Source organism: Aulonocara sp. 'chitande type north' Nkhata Bay, linkage group LG22 (assembly GCF_057382095.1).
Source record: "Aulonocara sp. 'chitande type north' Nkhata Bay isolate Kocher_YH1m ecotype deep benthic linkage group LG22, A_spYH_male_GT1.1, whole genome shotgun sequence".
Lineage (NCBI taxonomy): Eukaryota > Metazoa > Chordata > Actinopteri > Cichliformes > Cichlidae > Aulonocara > Aulonocara sp. 'chitande type north' Nkhata Bay.
In genome coordinates this window covers 16019889-16040619 of record NC_141364.1, presented here as the reverse complement: position 1 = coordinate 16040619, position 20731 = coordinate 16019889, and the positions used below count along the sequence as shown (strand labels likewise).

The window sequence follows — 20731 nt, the reverse complement described above, 5'->3', positions numbered from 1 at the left end:
AGGTCCCATCTTATCTTAATGACCTTATAGTACCGTATCAGCCCATTAGAGCTCTCCACTCTCTGACTGCAGGCTTACTTGTGATTCCTAGAGGATTTAAAAGTAGAATGGGAGGCAGAGTCTTCAGCTGTCAGGCCCCTCTTCTGTGGAACCAGCTTCCAGTTTGGATTCGGGAGACAGATACTGTTGCTACTTTTAAGATAAGGCTTAAAACTTTCCTTTTTGATAAACCATATAGTCAGGGTTGAATCAGGTGACCTTGATTTCTTCCTTAGTTTAGAGATTCCCATGATGCATTGAGTGTTTCTTCTTCAGTTACCTTTTTCACTCTGTGTTTATACACCGCTCTGCATTTAATTATTAGTTATTATTCATCTCTGGCTCTATTCCACAGCATGTTTTTGTCCTCTCTTCAGTCGCTCACCCCCAACTGGTCATGGGAGCTGGCCGCCCCTCCTTGTCCTTGATGCTGCTGCAGGTTTTTCCTTCCCACTGTCATCAAAGCACTTGCTAATAGCGGCTTGTTGGGGATTTCTCTGTTTTCTTTGTATTATTGTAGTCTTACCTTACAATATAAAGTGCCCTGAGGCAACTCTTGTTGTGATTAGGTGCTATATAAATAAAATGGAATTGAATTTATTTGTGTCTTTTGTTTGCTTTTTAAAGTATAAATAAGCCACATATGTTAATACTGAAAAGAGACAAATAATGCTGGTTTGGTTAGCTGACTTAAGGGGCAACTGAAGCCCTGCTTACCCCAGTTTATTTTGCTTTGGATTCATAATCTTCACTATGGATGTGACAAAGAAAAAAAAAAACACTAGTGGCAATGTAGAAAGCTAAAATAGGAGGGAATATTTAAATGCAGCCACTATGAGTCTGTATAATTTAATTACCATGAAGCTCTCCTCCTGCTCCAACCACCGCTGGTCATCCTCCATCTGTTGCTGCTGCATCATCAGCCTTTCCTCCATCAGAGCCTGACCTACACACCCAATGTCCTGTAGAAAGAGAGAGAGAGAGAGGAAAAAAAGGTCCTTAGGTGCGCCTTGTTATCAAGACGTAGCAGTGAAGGAATAAATCTTGCTTATCGTGATTTAACCCTTGTGTGGTGTTCGTATTTTTGTTACTCAGCCAGTGTTCATGGGTCTGGTGGACCCGCTAGAGTTTTGGCTTTCCAAATTAACACTATCAAACAATTTTATGTTAAATTACTCAACAGATGTTTACTTCATCCCAATTACAAGACATATGAACAGCAAACATGGTTAATTTTTTCCCTTTACCTTTGTTAGATCACATTTATGAATTAATGTGCTTCTCGTTTTTCTTTTATATAAAATGTTATAAATAAATCAGTTATAATCAAGTGGAGTGAGTGGAAAGACACAACACATTTACACGTGAAAAAATAATTACTTGTTTAATTTTTCTTTTGAAAAAAACTGAACACGGGTCTCACAGACCCGAACACCATACAAGGGTTAATGATTATAATTAGTCAGTCCTGTGGAAAAACTAAGCACACCCCATTATTCAGTAGCTTGTAGAACCTGCTTTAGCTGCAATAACTTTTAATAAGCATTTTCTGTACGACTTTCCTCAGTTCATTGGGCTTTACGGGAATTTGTTTATTCACAGCTCTCTTAAGGTCCCACCACATCATTTCAAATTTCAAAGTCTGGACATTGACTTGGGCATTGGAACTTTTGTTTTTCGTCCTTTCTTACAAAGATTTGCTGTTGTGCTTGGGATTATTGTCCGGTTTAATGATGGACAGGTAGCCTCACAGAATACTTTGTTTTACAGAGGAGTTCGGCAAGTTGCCCAGATCCTGTAACTGCTAAAAAAAAAAAAAAAAGAAGAAAAAAAAAAAAGAAATGTTCGATGAATTATGGCCCAAACATAACTTTGAAACATAACATCCACTTTAGGCTGTCTAAAGGACATTGTTCCATAAGTATGGACTGTTCAGATGCAAGTCATACTGCTATCTTCTTTTTAAAGAGAATAGGCTTTTTCCTGGAAATCCTTCCAAATAATCCTTTTTTTCTAATTGTACTGTCATGAACTTTAACATTTTACATCAAGAGTCCTGTCAAAACCTCTTATTTCCCCCATACATGACTGTTCATAGTTTGATAAAAATGCTTGAAAGACAGTAGTTCAACATTTCTTAAATGCCGTTACACGATTCCTTAGCACGAAGCACTTTGTTTGGTCTGCTTGGAAAAGAAACTGCAGAAAAATTCAAGTGCATGTCCCGCACTACTGTGCTGTAACCAGCTCAGGTTGCCTAAAACGAAAAGTAAATTACACACACACAAACACACAGATACAAATCTTGAGATTTAATTTTAGCTTCGCCTGGCAACCAAACAGAACACATATGCAGGTCATAACTGCTTTAACCACTATGTGTTTTCTGTGTTTGATATGAGGCAAAAATTCAACAAAACAGTTACGACAGTGGGTTCAGTGAGTGGCTGAGATGTTACACAAATTCATGTTTGACTGGTGAAAGTTCTGTGTCAAATGCATTTGTGGGTGCACACCTCCATATTCGGGCTCCATGGTGCAGTATGTTCAGGTCTGTGCGGATTCCAGGAATCAGTAGGAGGATAGCTGCCTCCAACTCCTCCACCTACACCACCATGGGCTGATTGCTGGAGGAGGACAGATTGAAAGTGGAAAAGAAAATCAGACAAAGAAAACAATCAAAAATATTTATGAACAAACAAGCAGTGTAAAGTTCTTCCTCTTTTGCAACATCTGGCTCTATGTTACTAGAAGATTTAAGAGTTTTATCTCTAAAACAGTGTTGGTAGGAAAGAGAATGACGTCAATAGAAAGAAATAATGAGAAAATGGGGACTCAAAGACATAAAAGACGAAGGATTCACAGATAATAAAATAGCAGAAGAGAAAACTTTGATTATCATTCAACTTTCCACGTCTACGTTTTCACAAAAAGTCTGCTTTTAAAGACGCTCTAAACCAGTCAGATGATGGCAAAACAATCAGAGATCTACCGACATAAGAATAACACTAGGAAATCAATGAATACTTATGAAAAACCACTACCAAAGCCAGTAACTATTTCACTGACGGGCATGCAAATGGATTCAGAAAGTGTTAAAATCTCTTCAAATGCAATTTAAACCTCAGTCTAGTGTGCAATGCATGCAGAAATATACAGATGCTAATCTAAAGTCCGATGTTATCAAGTTAGGCTTAAATGGCAGTTTGAATTACGCACTCCTTATAAGGACCAAAGAAAAGCTTGCTGCCAGGAGCTGAAGAGTGGCTTTGATTTGTTAGTGTGTGTTTGTGTGCGCGCGCCCGTGTGTGTTTGTCCACGAGTACGTGGCTTTTAGCACTACAGGAAATGCCTGCTGTCTGCCTGGTTTATGAGGAGAAGAATAACTGCACTCAAACTCTTTCTGTCCTTGCATGTCTCTCTTTGACTCAGACACATGCAGCAGTGTGTGCCTGACAGTCAGAGCTACTCCAGACTTAACACAGACTTTATTGGGTTGGCCTTATTGTGATGACAGCATTCACGCTTAGAGCTGATTTGTACAACCTTACAGATTTTTTTGTTTTGTTTTAGTGTTACAGAATATCATTTACAGGTTTGTTTTTGAAACTGGTGACTGAATTGTTTTCCTTTCGCATTTTTTGCTCAGTCGTGACCAAAGATTTGTCTTGGCAGCAACTTTTCTTTTTTGTTTAGCTTTTTGTAAATATCTAACACAAATTGGGGAGGACAGTTTTGAAACAACAGAATTGTGTAACTGCTTACGGCATGTACAGCTGTGTGCAGATGCTTGGAAAAAGCCATTTTTTCAACCATCTTTTCACAGATGATGTAAAATGTCATGTGGGTCAAAGTGACCTTCGTCAGGTGCAATGAAACTATGCTCACCACAGTTTAAGATAATGGCAGAGTATATCAGACTGCATAGATGTCAGTCATTAACAAGGAGTGGTTTATATATTAATGGACTGTCATTGTCCACATTAGGTCTTACAGCATCTAGCTCACTATCTATCTCTGTAGTGCTTCCCAGGACAGCTGAATCTGAATAAGGCAGAACAGGAACGCACAGGTTCCTCACTGATGAAGATCTGTGTGCTTCTGTGTGCTGTTTACCGGGAAGTGGTTGTGCGGGGAGTTGCTGACGAAGCCTTCACTGGGGTAACCTGGTCTGCTAGGCTACAAACACGGAGAAAACCATTTGTGTTAATCAGCCACAACAAAGACTTGCACAGACATACAAGAAATAACAAGGGTATGGGAGGATGGGAAACAAATGATTTCAAAAAGGCAGATCGAGCACAAACAGTCATTGATTCTTACTTTAGGTGGTGCTTCATCTGGGTCCCATGAAACGGTGACTTGTCTCCTCATTTCCATTCGGAGTCTCTCTTCTTGCTGGAGCTTCTCTTCCTCCAGTATCGTGCTTCAGAAATTAAAACATTGGCAGAGAGAAAATTGAATTGAGCGGTCATGCACTCTTTTGGTTTAGTGCACTATTTCATCTTGACCAATGTACTGAAAGTCAAAGATTTTTAGAGAAATCACAACCAACAATGTCATGTTTTTAGTACTAATTAAACTTAATGAAAAGGAAGAAGAAGAAAAACTCCATGGGGTCAGATTGAGACAGAGGCCATCTCTATTATGGCAACAACATCAAAGTTTTACACCTAAAGCAAATTATTAAAAACTACCTTTAAACTACCTCATTAATTAAATAAGCATGTAAACATTTTTTTAAATTATTAATAGTTTTAATACTTTTTTTATGTTTATTTTTTACCTGAGTTGTGTTTTGAGTTCAGTGAATCGCGGACGCTTGCTGGGGTCATATGACCAACATTTGGTCATCAAACTGTAGAGGGTGGGCGGACACTGGGGAGGCATCGCCAGGCGCTCCCCGTTTTCTATCCTGCCAATCACGTCATTGTTTTTCACCCCCTGGAAGGGCTTGATGCCGTACATCAAGATCTCCCACATGCATACGCCTATGGGGGAGACGCAGACACGCAAAAGTCACCTACAGTGATGAATCACATCATCACACAGTGGCGCTGGATTAGAAAAAAAAAAAAACTCACCGAACATCCAGACGTCACTTGCAGACGTGAATCTCCTAAAATTGATAGATTCAGGAGCCATCCACTTTATGGGAAGTTTACCTTTAGAAGCTGAGACACAAACACAGACACAGAGATAAGCACTAAGGTAGAGAATAGAAAAATTTATCACCAGTTAGTGTTTCAACAAAAAGGCTGCAATGAGTTGGTAACACAGAGAACAGCTGATATAACGTGATGTCACCAGTAGATGGTGGTAACGCACTGGCAGCTAAATGTTATTTAAACTAAGACTACTGGCTGGTTTCAGGTCAGCATTGCACTTTCTTTGTTTCCCCATTTTATAGAATTCACAGGAGCCTTTTTACACACCTGTTAATGTGGAAATTACACAGAAACTCTAAGGATACTTAAAATCCGACTGAATGTTTTGTTGTTTCATTACCTTTGTAGTAAGAGCTGTCCTCCATGTATCGTGATAGACCAAAGTCTCCAAGCATCACACAGTCCACCGCAGAGACCAACACGTTGCGAGCTGCTATATCCCTATTTTTTTTTTTTTTTTTTTTTTTAAAAAGCAGGAAAAAAGAAAACCTAAAACCTACTGCTGTGATCCGTGTGTAACTGTAACATTATATTTATGAAACATAATATATTATCCTTACACACGCACACTCACAGACTCACAATGTAATGCTTCATTTGTGACATATGTGCATCCGATTGTGTAACACCCCAACTGTCATTTGTGATGCAAAATGATGATTCATGAGTCGGAAATCTCACTGTTGAGTAAACTGGTAAAATTGTAACAAGGCAGGGTGAATGTGGGAAGATCTTCAGAGAATGTTGTCATTAAAGGAAATATAATTTTGCACTTTTATATGTTTTGAGATTATATAAGAAACTGAAAGTCCTGCAGGTGTTTGTGTAGTTGAAAATGCCTTTTTAATTCAATTTCAGTATAATCTGTGGTGTTGGCACTAATAGTCTGAGCCCTCCACTCCCCCCCACCTCAATCAGGCTACAGAAGCATATGTGTGTGTGTTTACCTGTGTACAAAGCGTTTGCTCTCCAGGTAGGCCAGAGCTGTGCTGAGTTGGTAAGCATACAGGATGAGCGTGGCCAGGTCAAGACTGTACTTCCTCACCTGAAGGAACGAGCGCAACTGTTGACAGAGAGAGAAAACAAAGGGAGGAAATGACAGAGGCACTGTTAAAAGATGAACCACGCTGACATACCAAGACTGAGCTTTTTATGGCTCTTGCCATCTCAAGAGAACTCGAATACCAAGATTATCCCACACACACAGTATGAGGGTTACCTCTCCAAGAGTACACAGCTCCATGATGATCCACACCGGGTTCTCTGTAATCACGCCGATCAGCTTAACAATGTGAGGATGGTCAAACTGACGCATTGTCACTGCAAGGAAAAAAGACTGTAATAGCATCATCATGCATTTAATGCTAATGTGATGTGAGACACACTGACAAACACACAAAATTGCATCTTACGTGCTTCTTGCAGGAACTTTTCTCTGACGCTGTCAGAGGTACAGTTCTTACAGGTCTTAATGGCGACAGCTAGAGATGCTTTGTCCTGCAAACAAACAGCACACGAGACAGGAGTTAACAGATGATACACTGTAAAGCTCGCCGAAATAACACAGCAAGACTGTACAAGCCTTTTGGCCCACACGCATTAACAGAGAGGTGCGCATGTTGGTGTGTTTTCACATACTGGACAGTTGTAGACTCCTTGGTGTACATCTCCAAACTGACCCTCTCCAATGCAGCGGCCCAACTCTATCCTGTCCCTCTGGATCTCATAGTCCCGCGCTGAGAGGCAGAGTAAGAAGAGGAAAGGAAAAAGAATAGGGAAGGAAGTAAGGGCATTTCCAGTGGATGAAAAAAAAGCAAGAACCTGTCACATGTGGCATTTATTTCAACACCATGGATGAGGTTTAAGCAAGATAAATATATATATTTAGATAGTTTATTGTGGAAAAGTTTCCACGATATGCTTCTAAGTTAGTTTTAAATTATTTCTATCATTCTGGCAGTCTTACGCTGCCCTTTTAGGCAAACCCCATCCATTGGCACTAGTTTCACTTTACAACAAACCTAAAACAGTAGGACCTGGATCAAGCCTCTTCCCCTCTAACTAGATCAATGGTAAAACATGCACGCTGCAACACAGATCTGCAAACACACCAACAACATACAACATGAACATGCACACGAGTGTCCCAGTATAATGCACTTGTTCCTCTAATGACGTCTGTAGTGATGTTGCAGAGAAACTGCGGGGAAAAATACGATCAAGTAGTTGTGAAAAAGAATTTCAATTTGGGAAAAAGTCTGGAGATCTCTGAGCACCTCTCATACGGACTGATGAAGTCAGTGCCTGCATCTAACCCTAACTTTCACAGAGTGTATCCAGAAGGATTGGAGAGAAACTGCTTGTTTTTTTGACATTAAAGCGTTATTAATATTTCCGCCTTGCTGAAAAAGCCCGGAAGCATTTCTGCGGCGGTGTATTAATGTCAGTTGCCAACTAACCGCAGGAAGCTCAAGTTGAAAAGGTTTATTGGGGTCGTTCACCATCGGGAACTTATTCTATACAAGTTTAATTGTCCGTCAGGCTAAACAGTTGTTTAGCCTGAGTTGTTTGGATTCAACCAACCCAAACAAAACCAGTTCAGCAGTAACCAAACACACATTCCATTATGAAAGATTTACTGTAATTAAAACCACACTGATATTCACTTTCAGGAAATTAATAATTTCTTCAAACATAAAAGAAGTTGTGAAAGAACCATAACCACAAAACACAATTTAAAAAGAAACAAATTTTAAAAAGTAGTAAAGACACGAAAACAGCAGGATGGTGCAAGGAGAGCCAAGCCAAAACACAACAAATGCTGTTAGGTTGTTCCAGAGGTCTGCCTTTACTTCATGTTCCCAAGTTCTGATTGACTTATTAGTGTACTTCAGTACAAAGTGTTATATGTACTGAAGCATAATGATTTGTTTATGGATTGGCTCTCGCTCAGTTCCGACGCCCGAGTTCACCTTTACGAGCTGCGATCTACAAGATAAAAAATACCACTGAGTAAGAAAAGAAAAGAAAAAGCCAAAACAAAACTCAACAACAATTTAAGTCTTTTTTTTCTTTTCCAGGTGTTAAAGATCAAATAAACAGCTAATGCTTATTCATTACTGGCTTTTCAATGCGCTTACTGGAGGTCATGGTCAAAAACACTACGATGTAAAACACTACGATTCCTGGAAAAGAAAAATAACGAGAGAGAATGAAAGAGAGAGAGGGAGTTTTACCTTCAACTACTCCATAGCTCACTGTGTTGGCGATGGGGGGGAAAGAGGAAGAGAGAAAGAGATGGAGATGAAGAGACGGGGGGAGAGCCAGGCAGCAGCTTTAAGATTGAAACTAGCTCAGAAAACAAACACACAAACGTGCGCAGACAACAATAACTGGCCAACTTTGCTCATTATCTGATAATTGTCGATACCGCCACAGAATAATTCAAAGATCTAAGCTTGCTCTCCAGCTGTTACCGTTTTACAGATTTATTTTATACATTCAGCAGCCGGTAGGACATGGACACACATACAAAGTCAGACACAGGATAGGAAAATATGTCTGCAGTGAGTCTGATTAGAGGAAGTCTCCTAAAGGAGACCAAAAAAAGCAAAGCAAAGCAAAAAAAAGGACAAAGAAAGAAAGAAAGAGCCAAGACAGATACAGATAGAAAAAGACTGTGGGGGGAAAGAGAACAGTCCATTTTCAAAGTTGGCCACACAATCAAACACATAAGTACTCTGAACTGGCCAAAACAGCCACATTAAAAATAATGGAGCTAAAGCCACGACTACTTACAGAACTACAGCCAAACAAACCAGCACATTCAGGCTTTTGACAAACGCATGAATGAATCCGACAGATGTGATGCGTCTCCATGACCACACGTACATGGCACAAGCTGCGGCCTTTAGCGTCTCTGCTGTTTAGAAAGGATGAAGGAAAACCAGCCAGAATTTGATAGCTGCTGCCTAACCAAACGCGGTTTAATGCAACTCCTCGGGTTCGTTGTGCGAGTGTGTTTCTTGGAAGCGATTCACACCACAACCTCGCTTATTAGGGAGCAGAATGAAATTAACGTTTGTTTGAGTACGAGAAATTTATAGCCGCCGTGTGCCAGTGCAACAGAAGCTGAGTTCTTAAGAGTCCTTAAGTACAAATGAGTTTAGAAAGAGAGCAAACTGAATAAGTGACTTACTTGAGGGCATGGTGTAGGTGTCCTCTTCATCAACTATCTCTGCATAGTCATCGGTTTCTGAAACATGACACACACACACGCACAATAGCAAGACATTAAAACACACTTGGTACAAATGATGACACAAAAACTGGTTTACCGTTAAGAAGGGTCCATGACACAAACACCCGAGAAGAAACCCACCCTAAACTTAAAGCATGAAGCTAACTCAGAGTTTGAACAACTCCCGAGCAGAGAAACACCCACGTAGCTTCTTGCTCTGCCTTTCTCTCGCCTTCTTTCACACACAGACACACACACACACCCACACACACACACACACACACACACACACACACACACACAAAAACACTTGGCGGATAGCGTCAGCTGAGCATGTGTTGTGAATATCTGTCTGTGTGAGAGCAGCTGGTTTGCAGGGAGGGACTTACTGTGGTGGCGGTAGAGGAGAAGGAGGAGGAGGAGGTAAAGAAAAGTAAAAGAGATGAGATGAAGACACAAAGCAGGGACAAACAGAAAATGAAAGGCAAAACAGTAAGGAGACTAGTTGAAAACTCAGTGAAGAGGAAGAAGCATTGAGGGAGAAATGCACAGAAGAGGAAGGAGCAATGTTGGGTCTAGCTGTCAAGGGAGCAGATGGTAGTATTTAGGGTGAAATCTGTGCAGAATCAGACAGATAGCCAGAGAGAGAAGAGAGCCAGGAGGAAGAAGAAGAAGAAGAAAAAAGACGGGGAAACATGGACCGAGTCAATCCTAACCAGATGGCGGCGTTTAAAATAAAATCAGTGTGCAGACTCAGCTGTTGGAAACAAGAGTCAAACATCTGCTGTCCTGCTCCCCTCGCAGCTCTGCTCGGGATTTATCAGGGACTGTGGGAAATGTGTTCCTAAATTTAATCAAAAATCCTTTTCTAAAGCCTGTGGCTGCTTTTCTCAGGAAAAGTCTCTGAAGCCAGACTTGTAGAGGAACTACGGGCTAGCTGCATAGTCATTTTAAATAAGGCGGGCCAAACAATACACCGGATGGTTGACAACATAAACTGCACTTATTTTGTTCTATTAGTGAGCAAAGTTATATTTGAATATTGTGGAACGTGTATATTTGCTCAGAGTCGCATAATGTGATTGATAAAAACTCTGATATTTGTGTGGTTAGCTGTTAGCTTTACATAAAACACAGAATCTAGGGGGGGGGGGGGGGGGGGGGGGGAGACACCTATCCTGACTCTGTCCAAGAACTTAAAACGTCCACGACAGATTGGAGAAGGTTTCCAAATGATTGCTGTCTAATTTATAAACACAGATTGCTAGCATACTGCAATCAATCAGAGTCAGTATGTGCGCAATATGTGGAATATGTCCCTTGTCTTTGCAACAGGGGCCTCCACTGGCTCTAGTTATAATCCTATATAAAAACAAGCTTGCTGAGCGCTCGTGTTACTTTACAGTTAAATTGCTCTCCTGCAACAACTAGAACACTCTTTGTGGAGAAATTTCTGTTTCAATCTTGAATCTTGCGGTTCTTGCTGTGCTGTGAATGTAAGTAGCACATTCACAGTCTACATTAATACTGTGGAATGTAAGTGTGAATTAATAACAGTTAAATATGAATAAATTTCTCTGTGTGTGTGTGTGTGTCAACACCAACAGATTTTTAACTTTTACCAGTTTATCACCATATTGTTACTAATAACCTACCAGCTTCACCACATTCAATCTCAAACTGGCAGCAAATGCGCCAAAATCTCTTGGAAAGCAGCAGCCGACTACAAGTGGCTGCAGACTTGATCCGCATCTCTGAAGCACCCATTTCAAAGGCAATGAGATTGCTTGCTCATTGGACACAATTGCAATAATTTTGGGCATGCCGCGGTTTTCAACCACTGTTTTCCCTTGTGTGACTGTAGTACAAATGTCATTGTTACTGCTATTATAGAACACATTTCCCTATTTTTGCAAGATGCTAAGAAAAACCTTTTAATTAAACAGGCATCCATTTATTTAACCATTGCTACGCATGACTTATATTTCGCAAGAGGGGAACGAAACAACATTTAGAGGCTTATTAAAATCATCTTGATTTGATCATTAGATAAACTGTTGGGCAAAAGCTGATTCTGAGTCGTTGATTTTAAAAAAATGTACTAACAGAATACCTGTTCATTTTTGCATTTTACTTTTTTTCTTCACGTTTTTACATGTACAAAAATCCAATAAAATCCAGTTGGGGATAGAAGCTACACTCTAGTTTTTTGAGTATTTTGTGTAGCTTGCATAAATTGTCTGAGTCTATGAAAGAAATGGTTTTAGTTTTTACTAAGAGGTCACTCTGTATCACTCTGCATATTAAACCCCAGTGTGGTTTGGGATGTGTTCTACAGAAACAACCCTTTCTAAGCTTGAGAGGCCTAACTCTGCATTTCAGCTTTCGGTAGAGAGGGAATTTGTGTGTATGTGTGCGATCTAGCTGGCCCATTATAGCCAGGAATGCACCCGCTCTCGAATCCAGCAAGCCTCTCCCAACTCCTCTCCGTGAGTGTGCAAGTGTGTGCATGAACGCGCAAGAGTACACGTGTGCACGATTTTGCATATGTGTAGCCAATTGTGTGTGTGTGTGTGTGTGTGTGTGTGTGTGTGTGTGTGTGTGTGTGTGTGTGTGTGTGTGTGTGTGTGTGTGTGTGTGGAGAACGACAGAGAGAAGCAGCTGCAGACGTTCCCGTAAAGAGAAAACACCACTGAATACACAAATTCTGTTTTTGGTGTCCCTTCCGGATGAAAGCAGACATTCGGCTTTGAAGACAATAATAGGAGATAATCACACAAACACTCAACTTAAACATGCAATAATAAAATCGCATGCTACTCTTGCTTACAGGTTATTTATCCATGTATCCAATCATTTTGTATTAAAATTACATTACACAATATTCACACAACAAAGCACATATACCGCACTCACACACACACTTTCTCTCTCACACCACCACAACGTGCACTCCCCTTTCCCAGGAGAGTGCAGTGTTTTGGTGGAGGAGGACTAGGAAGAAGGAACATAAGAACAAAAGATTATAAACAACAGTATAACTTTACCATCCCCACTAAGATCTTCTGCAGGGTCCAGGAGAGCATGCAGGAAACGGGACAGCAGAGAAGGAGGACGACAAACAGCAGCGAGAGAGAGAGAGAAGCAGGAGGCAGAGCAGAGAGGAGAGAGAGAGAGAGAAGAGAGGTTAGAGCATGACATGCCATGAAACAACACGGTGATGTTGCAGGATCTGCAAAGCCAAACAATCAGCGGGCAGTTAGTTAAAATCCAAAATCTAATGAAGGGGGAAAAAATGCAACGTTAACATCTCCTTCAATTAATGCTGTGCAGGCTCATGTACAGTTAAAATACACATGTGTAGAAAACAGTGACAATAAGTCCAATGTGGTGTCAATAAAGTATGTTCTGTGTGTCAAGCTGTAAGCATGTGAGCTGGGGAGTTAATTACAGTGAGCAGACAGGGGATGCAGCTGTGTTTAATATGCGAGTTTCATTGGAAGAACGGATACAGTGAGCAGGCAGTTACAACTGATCAAGGTTTCTCACATACCTCATTTTCTCACTCAATTCTTAGAACAAGAGAACGCCCCCAGTGACAACTTTTCGCTTTATTATTTTTGGCTTTTTTCATATTTTTTCCATCTTAAATGGGAAATGTGGAAAAGTTTTGAATGCATATAAGAGAGTAAAAGTTTACAAGCTGTTTTTGCGAGTTTTACTAAAACACGCTGAGCTTGAAATTCCAAGCGTTGCATTTATCAGGTCTGTTTATCACATTTGGAAAAGTTTGGATGATTTTTAAAGGTTTCGGCTATGAAGCAGCTGCTGTCCAGACTCTCACACTCGTTTCTCCGAGCCGTCTTTTTAGTTACTGATGACAGCTGCCAACGCGACACTTGGAGACATGAGGTCAGCATTATGACCCATCCAGGATATCACGCAACTGACACGTACACAGAATAGAGCGATGGGATTCTGGTAGATGTGTAACATCCAATAAAATCCATGAGTCCTTCTAGTATAGCAGCTTCCCCATGTTGCTAAAAGCATTAGCATTAAAGGAAAATGAGGGATGAGTGTTTAGTAACTTTCTAGCATTGAACAAACAGTTAGCAGCTTGACTTGTTGACACTGCTCTGCTATACGCTACTCTGCTACAGACAGTGCTAAGAGTACTGGAAACAACCATGTGGGAGGGTGCTGTGCTGGTTTAAAGATGAGATGACAGTGTTTCTAAATGGTTCCAAGAACCAGGCAACATCTCTCATGTACACTCACTAACCACTTTATTTAGGTACAGCTGTTAAACTTCTCGTTAATGATCATTTTGTGATCAGCCAATCACATGTGCGCATCTCAGTGCATTTATACATGCATATATGATCGAGACGATGTGCAGATGTTCAAACTGAGCATCAGAATGTGGTAGAAAAGTGATTTAAGAGATGCTGATTGTGTCACGGTTGTTGTATTTTGCTAACTGCTGATCTACTGGGATTTCCCTAAACAACTAACTCTGGGCTTTACAGAGAATGATCTGAACATGAGAAATAATCCTGTGAGTGACAGTTCACTGACTGAGAATCCCTGGTGGATGCCAGAGATCAGAGGAGAATGGTTAGTCTACTTCAAGCTGATAAGAAGGCAACAGTGACTCAAATAATCACTGGTTACAACCAAGGTATGCAGAAGAGCATCTCTGAATGCACAACATGTCAAACCTTGAAGCAGCATGAGAACTCACCAGTTGCCACTCCTGTCAGCTAAGAACAGGAAACTGACACTACAGTTCACACAACTTCACCAGCATTGGCCAACATAAGACAGGAAACTCACCTTTTCTGCTGAGTCTCAATTTCTGCTGACATTAAGACAGTTGGGTCAAAATTTGGTGTAAACAACATAAAAGCATGGATTCATTTTGTCTTGTATAGCACTGTATGGCACAGTGTGGTCCTTTTAGTACCAAACCCCACAGCTTAACTAAATATTGTTGCTGACCATGTCTGTTCCCTTATGACCACAGTATAACCATTCTCTGATGGCTGCTTCCAGCAGGATAAACCATCATGTCACAGAGCTCAAATCATCTCAAACTTGTTTCTTGAACATAACAGCAATTTCATTGTACAGCGGTCCCTCACTATAACGAGGTTCACCTTTTTTTTGTGCAATTTTTCCTTCTTTTTTTTAACAGCGCATTGTCTTCTGCATCCTGATTGGCTGTAGACCATTGTCAATCAATCTCGTGCCGTGTCTCCTGTACAGTACAAAATGCGTTCAGCTTGTCAAATTTACATAAATCTTCGATCACTAGCAGTGTGACTCTGAAGTGCTGTACTGCATGTTTGTAAGTTTTCTCCCCAACAAACACAACAATGTCGACGAAACGTTTTGCACCGTCAAAGGCAACCACATGTGCCTTTGGTTCCATTCTATAATACTGGATTCATTTTTCTACGAAGGTTTGAACTTTTAGAGTGTTTAAACAAGAGATAAAAGTGAGAGAATGTTCGTGCCTATCTGAGAAAAAGGTATAAAGTGTGTAGTGAGGGGTTTTACAGCTTTAAAACACCTATAATAATTGTAAAGAATAAAGTTGGCTACTTTGTGGATTTCACCTATTGCGGGTTATTTTTAGAATGTAACTAATGCGATAAACGAGGGACGACTGTACACAAATATCCTCCACAGTCACAAAAGCAAGCAAACAGAGCACCTTTGTGCTTTGGAGTGTGGCAGAATGGGAGATTCTCCTCATGGATACGCAGCTCACAAATCTGCAGCAAGTGTTTGACATGATCACATTAATATGAACTCAGAGGAATGTGTCTAGCACCTTGCTGAATCTATCCCGTGAAGAATTAAAGCAGCTCTTAAGAGGCCCAGTCTGGAACCAACCTGCTGTACCTAACAAAGTGGTCAGTGAGTGTACATTTGGGATTTGTCAGATGATAAATCTTTTGGGCCGCAACATTCATGAAAAACAACACAGTTGTGACCTCACCAGCAAGATGTGCTTACTGGAGTCCTGAAATAACAATTCACTCTGTGTGTCATCACATGCTACTGCTACTCACAACAATACAATAGGGGAAAAAAACATGTTGGAAAGTAACAGAATAGATCCATCTTCATTAGACTTGTAAGGGGTAAAGACTGGTTACTAATGGCTACGAAATAAATTCCTAATGCATCAAAAACATACACAAACCTCAGGCAGAGATATTTGTCCAATCGTTTTTTAATTTGTATTACAGTCTTTTATTTTTAGTGAGCATTGGTGTGGTTATGAAGCATCGCATAACCTGTTATTGTGGTTAGTGTGTGTGTGTGTGTGTGTGTGTGTGTGTGTGTGTGTGTGTGTGTGTGTGTGTGTAAGACTGGATGAGTCAAAGCAACAAGGCAACGAAGTCAAAGACAGTTTAGCAGAAGGGGACAGATTGTGATGGAGCAGAAAGTGTTTTAGCCATAAAATCACTTTTTACTTTAGATCTAAAATGTAGAAAAACTCTCCCCACAAAAAACAAACCAAGAGCGAGTCAAATATTTGGACCCATCCTGCACTAAATGAGTACCATAAATCACTTAAACAACCCACATATTATTACTGTAACATTTTAATTAACATTCCTCAGTACTGTGGGTTTTGTAAAGACTGTCTGTGTGTCCTTATGTGAAGTTATTCAGTAAGCGCGGTCATCAAATCAGGAATTTCACTCTGCCACATCACAATTTTGTGGATATGCTCCTCTGCTAACTGTCCAATGAGAGCCGAGGATACCGTTGGGCGGCGAATCTGAACAGAAGACAAAGGGGAGGAGGAAACGCCGCGCCTTGGTTGGCTTAGGAGGCATCGATGTCACAAGATCTTCAGCCAATAGGGCGGGGGAGAGGATGAGAGTGTGAGAGAGAAAACAAGAGTGAATGGATGTGAGAGAGTGAAGAAAGATGAGGGGAGAAGATGTAAACAAAAGAAAGCAGGAACAAAGTGGATGACGGAGAGGGAGAGGCTGTCCCAACAGAGGAGAAAACAATGAGATTATGATGGGGAAAATGAGTAAGAGGGGAAAAAAACAAAAAGCTGAATTATGAAACAACGGGAAGACAGCTGGAGCCGAGGAAGCTTCGAGGAAGATGAGCAGACTCTTGCTCATCTTCCCCCTAAACCTGCCTCTTTGTGAGTGAGTGTGCTTGATTTTGTATCTTACCTGAGACAGAGATCGCTCTTACTCCACTCCGGACTGCTTCTAACTTTTTTTCACTGTTAGAAAGTCTAGAGAAAAGGAGCCAAGAGCAAATCAGACAACAGTTGCACAGACACACACACAAAAATACACTAACTACATTTATGCCTCCATAACATCAATATCAGCGATTTTTAAAGTTAACGGTAAAAAAAAGGAAAAGGAGAAACGATGGAAGCTGTTCTCCACATGCATTGCACACATGCAACTCTTCAAAGGTAAACTAATCCTTACTGTCTCTCTCCTTTTGCCGTGGTTTCTTTTTCCTATATCAGCTGAGCTCTACTACTATCTTTTTACATCACAGACAGCAACAGACAGAAGGGAAAAGAGAGGGTGGGTGAGCAAAGGGAGTGAGCGAATGAAAGCAAGAGGAGGAGACTTCAAGAGTGTTTAAAAACCCTAAGTGGAAAATATTTGGCTCCTAAACTTATATCCTTATTTGACCAGAGCCACAGAGTGGGAGAAAGATAAAAGAGAGAGCGGGACAGATTTGAGCTGAAATGACCAAAACAAAGATAAACTGCTGGAGGCTGAATTTAAACAGCTGATAGATAAACATAATCATGCTAATCTACCCGGCTGCAACAGCTACAGATAAACAAATAAAACGCTGTGGGCATTAGGAAAGTTGTGTATCAAAAAACCCAAACGGCTCATTTATTGGGGGGAAAAAAATACATTTGAGGGTTTTTGTTCAGTTTTTTTCTGTTCACAAACTTTTTAAAGGTCCCCATATTCCCTCTAATTCTCCACAACTTGCCATTAGTTATATAATTTTAGATTAAATGGAGGAAAGGAAGTGCATTAGAAAAAAAAAGCAACAACAAAGCCCAAGAAAACAATGGTTCACTGTTGTCATTTCAAAGTGTACGAAAGCTTTCACGCATTTAATTAGAATTAATTCAAAATCTCTATTTGCAGTGAAAATGTAAATTACAGGGTTCTTTCCCGGAAGCTTTTCGGAAAATAAAGCTGCAAAACAAAAAATGCAGCCCAAACCAAAACCGGGCATAAAAGTAAAAGAATGAATTCGCTGCAGCTTCTGTATTCCTCCTCTGAACTTTACTATCAGCAGTCACTTTCTTCTGAATTTTAACTGAGCAGAACTTTGACAAAGCATTGCTGAAAGACTTTACAATAGAAATGCTCTTGTCTGTGTTTACTTACATAATACTCAATTCTCAAAACCACAATTCCCTGGAAATTAATTTGATGTAAATATAGTATTGTGGTTTATTCTGATATCAAGTTACAAGTCTCTACATGCACATTATTTAGTGCTATGGGCCTTTTATTTTCAGTAAAACTCTGTCATCAGGGCTCCAAACCACACATGGTCAGTTTGACAGAAAAAAAGAAAAATACAGTTACTGATCTTGGAACATGGCAACTCTTTCCTTTTATATATATAACTATACCAAGGATGAGGTCTGTACTTACTTTGGGATGGAAGGCAGCGCTCTCTCTCCCTCTAGAGGACAGAAATATGAATTTCCAATGAATAATGTGTCCTCACTCACACAACACATGGCTGTATGCACAGCACAAAGAAAACCAAATGTCATGAGAACAGAAATTGTTGAAATACATCCAGCAGTGTAAGGACAAGTATTTTCTATTTTTACCATTCTATCCCTACAAACCCTAGAAAATACATTTTTGCACAGAAGAAAAGTTTCATACCATCAATTTAAAAACAAACAAAAAAAACTAACTGACATATAGGAGCGATCAAACTTTACCTTTCTGAACTCTGATAATGAAGGAGTGAGTTTCCATGGATACGAGTCGACAGTAACCATCAATCAAGTCAGCCAAGTTCTCCGCCGTGGTGAGAGATGCTGTCGTAACTGTGAGAGGCTACACAAACACAGACAGACAGCATAGTAGGCCTGTTACAGATAGCTATTATTTCAAACACATACATAAACACAAACAAAGCAAATCACTAGAAATTTTCAGCCCTTATGTTCAAGAAAAACTCATCATACATGCATGTCTTACATGTGAGTACATCAAATCATATAGGTAACAGTAAACCAAACCACTCTTGTAGACAAACTAAGCAACACAGTGAGAATAGCTTTTGATCTTTAGAGGTCAGAATGACGCTGCCAAGTGAAACAATAGTAAAATATCACCTACAAAGAAAAAAAGGTACCTTAAAACCTTCTACTTACCTCACAAGACTCAAGCAAACATTTTTCTTCATAAAAAGCTCATAAAGAGTTGATGGATGATTATTATATAACAAAATGTGATCTTTTTTAACTACATGTATGTAAAATAAGATGGAAAAATTGTTATTTGCCAACAGTCAAGTTTTCCATAGTTTATCACAGTAACAGAGAGGGTAGTGATACCTCAGCAGCTCCAGCTACGTTCAGTTGTAGCATGCCTTTCCTGTCCTTTTCCTCCATAGCTGAGTACTGGATGGACTGGACTTGATTAAAATTTGCTAGATGGGTGGGCTGAGGACAGAGCAACACACGCAAGAAATTAAAGTAAAACATGTGAACTACACTCGTTAGTTTTCTTTGATCGTGAACTAGAGTGCAATAAACCTGGATGAGTTTTACTTTATGTTCTTTGTAGAAACTCACCGTGGACCCCTTGTCAGTGAGGTAGCTGATTCCTTCCTCTGGCCCAATGGCTAATTCTACCTGGATCACCCAGCTGGACTGTTAAAGAGAGGATGAGATGCAAGTTAAAAGAGACAGACCGGGAGGAGGGAGAAGGGCAGGCCAGGAGAAAATTACAGAAAATAAAACATGAGCAAGGAAAGGGAGTAGGGACAGCATCAAAGCCCTTCTAGAAGGGAGTCTCAATACTTGTCATCCCTCCAGATGCTTGACTTGTGTAAGAACCATGTTTCTGCCTTACATGTCTGCAGGTATTGTTCGCTGGATACATGCAAAGCCTGACGCCACCAAAAGGGGTCGACCTAACACGGAAAAGCAGCGCTCCCTGAGGGCAGCGTGGCAGAGTGAAACTGAGCAGCAGACTCAACCTACCCCAAGGGCACATTTGAAGAACTCCTTGTCATAGCGGTAAATTGGTGCAAGTATCTCCAAGAACTTCAGGATGCACTGCTCATCATTAAGGTTGGCTACTTGCTTAAATGTCTGCTGAATCAATTTTCGAAGCGTTTTAGCCTGCACAAAAAATGGAAAAAATATACTCAGTTAAACAGCAAACAGTCTGCCCATTCATCTACAGTGTACATTGTACAGTGTACAGATTTACAGAGTGGATTTTGCTGAAGGACGTGTGGGTCTGCTGGCATTACAATCACAGCCTCACATGTGAATTTTTTGATCTCTTATGTCACCAACACAAAGCAGACAGATGGTAGAGAGAAATACATCAAGGAGGATCATTCTGCTATTTAATCCTCTATTCTTTGACACTCTTGGCACAAAAATGGACAACATATTGTCCTGCGCGCACACACTGAATGCATAATTAGGAAAATAAATAAATTAACACACATTCAGTATGCAGACAATCCTATGAACTGCTTTTTATATATAGATGGAAAAAAGATGAGTATTTAGCAGGCTTGCAAGAGGAACATGCATAGGTTTAAAACAGAATAGCAATTAGGGGCATTCTGCACATTATAAGTTTAATGACTAAGAATTTATTAGATTAACCGACTGCAAACTTGACTTGGACAAAAACACCCAACGGACTGATCTCAGGCAGCCTGAATGACTTGGTATTACACATTTGTCTGCACTAAACATTTACTATAAAACAGAAATAAATATTCAGGACAGAAATATTCATATAACAATTTAATATTTAACTCATTTTGGTGCTACTTTAATATTATTGATTTGTCAATAAAAACTGTATTATATAAACTTCACTGCAGCAACACAGAGCCCTGATGCCAGGTGTTCACTGTTTTAATTCCTAGAATTCCACCACACAAATGCGCATAAACACACAGATATCGTCCGTCCAAAGTGTCCACCCTTCCTGAGAGGAAGTACCACGAGTGGCTATCAGCTCCTTCATCAACA

The 20731-nt window shown here is 40.2% G+C and overlaps 1 protein-coding gene across 6 annotated transcripts in view; it reads right to left on the bottom strand.

Moving 5' to 3' along the window:
- Positions 1-20731, bottom strand: part of ptk2aa (protein tyrosine kinase 2aa) — a 64406-nt gene that overhangs the window by 7759 nt on the left and 35916 nt on the right. For 3 of the 6 annotated variants that reach the window (XM_086281243.1, XM_086281248.1, XM_086281247.1), the window contains 20 exons: positions 19715-19855; positions 19304-19381; positions 19064-19171; positions 18443-18560; positions 18141-18171; positions 16662-16726; positions 12495-12512; positions 9406-9462; positions 8444-8464; positions 6846-6943; positions 6620-6704; positions 6427-6527; positions 6155-6270; positions 5548-5648; positions 5124-5213; positions 4826-5030; positions 4363-4465; positions 4156-4218; positions 2556-2666; positions 897-1001 (listed from right to left, as the gene is read on the bottom strand). In XM_086281243.1, the coding sequence (XP_086137369.1) occupies positions 897-1001; positions 2556-2666; positions 4156-4218; positions 4363-4465; positions 4826-5030; positions 5124-5213; positions 5548-5648; positions 6155-6270; positions 6427-6527; positions 6620-6704; positions 6846-6943; positions 8444-8464; positions 9406-9462; positions 12495-12512; positions 16662-16726; positions 18141-18171; positions 18443-18560; positions 19064-19171; positions 19304-19381; positions 19715-19855 (1815 nt within the window). The remainder of the gene's footprint in view (positions 1-896; positions 1002-2555; positions 2667-4155; positions 4219-4362; positions 4466-4825; positions 5031-5123; positions 5214-5547; positions 5649-6154; positions 6271-6426; positions 6528-6619; positions 6705-6845; positions 6944-8443; positions 8465-9405; positions 9463-12494; positions 12513-16661; positions 16727-18140; positions 18172-18442; positions 18561-19063; positions 19172-19303; positions 19382-19714; positions 19856-20731) is intronic. The other 3 variants (XM_086281245.1, XM_086281244.1, XM_086281246.1) reach the window with 3 other exon arrangements.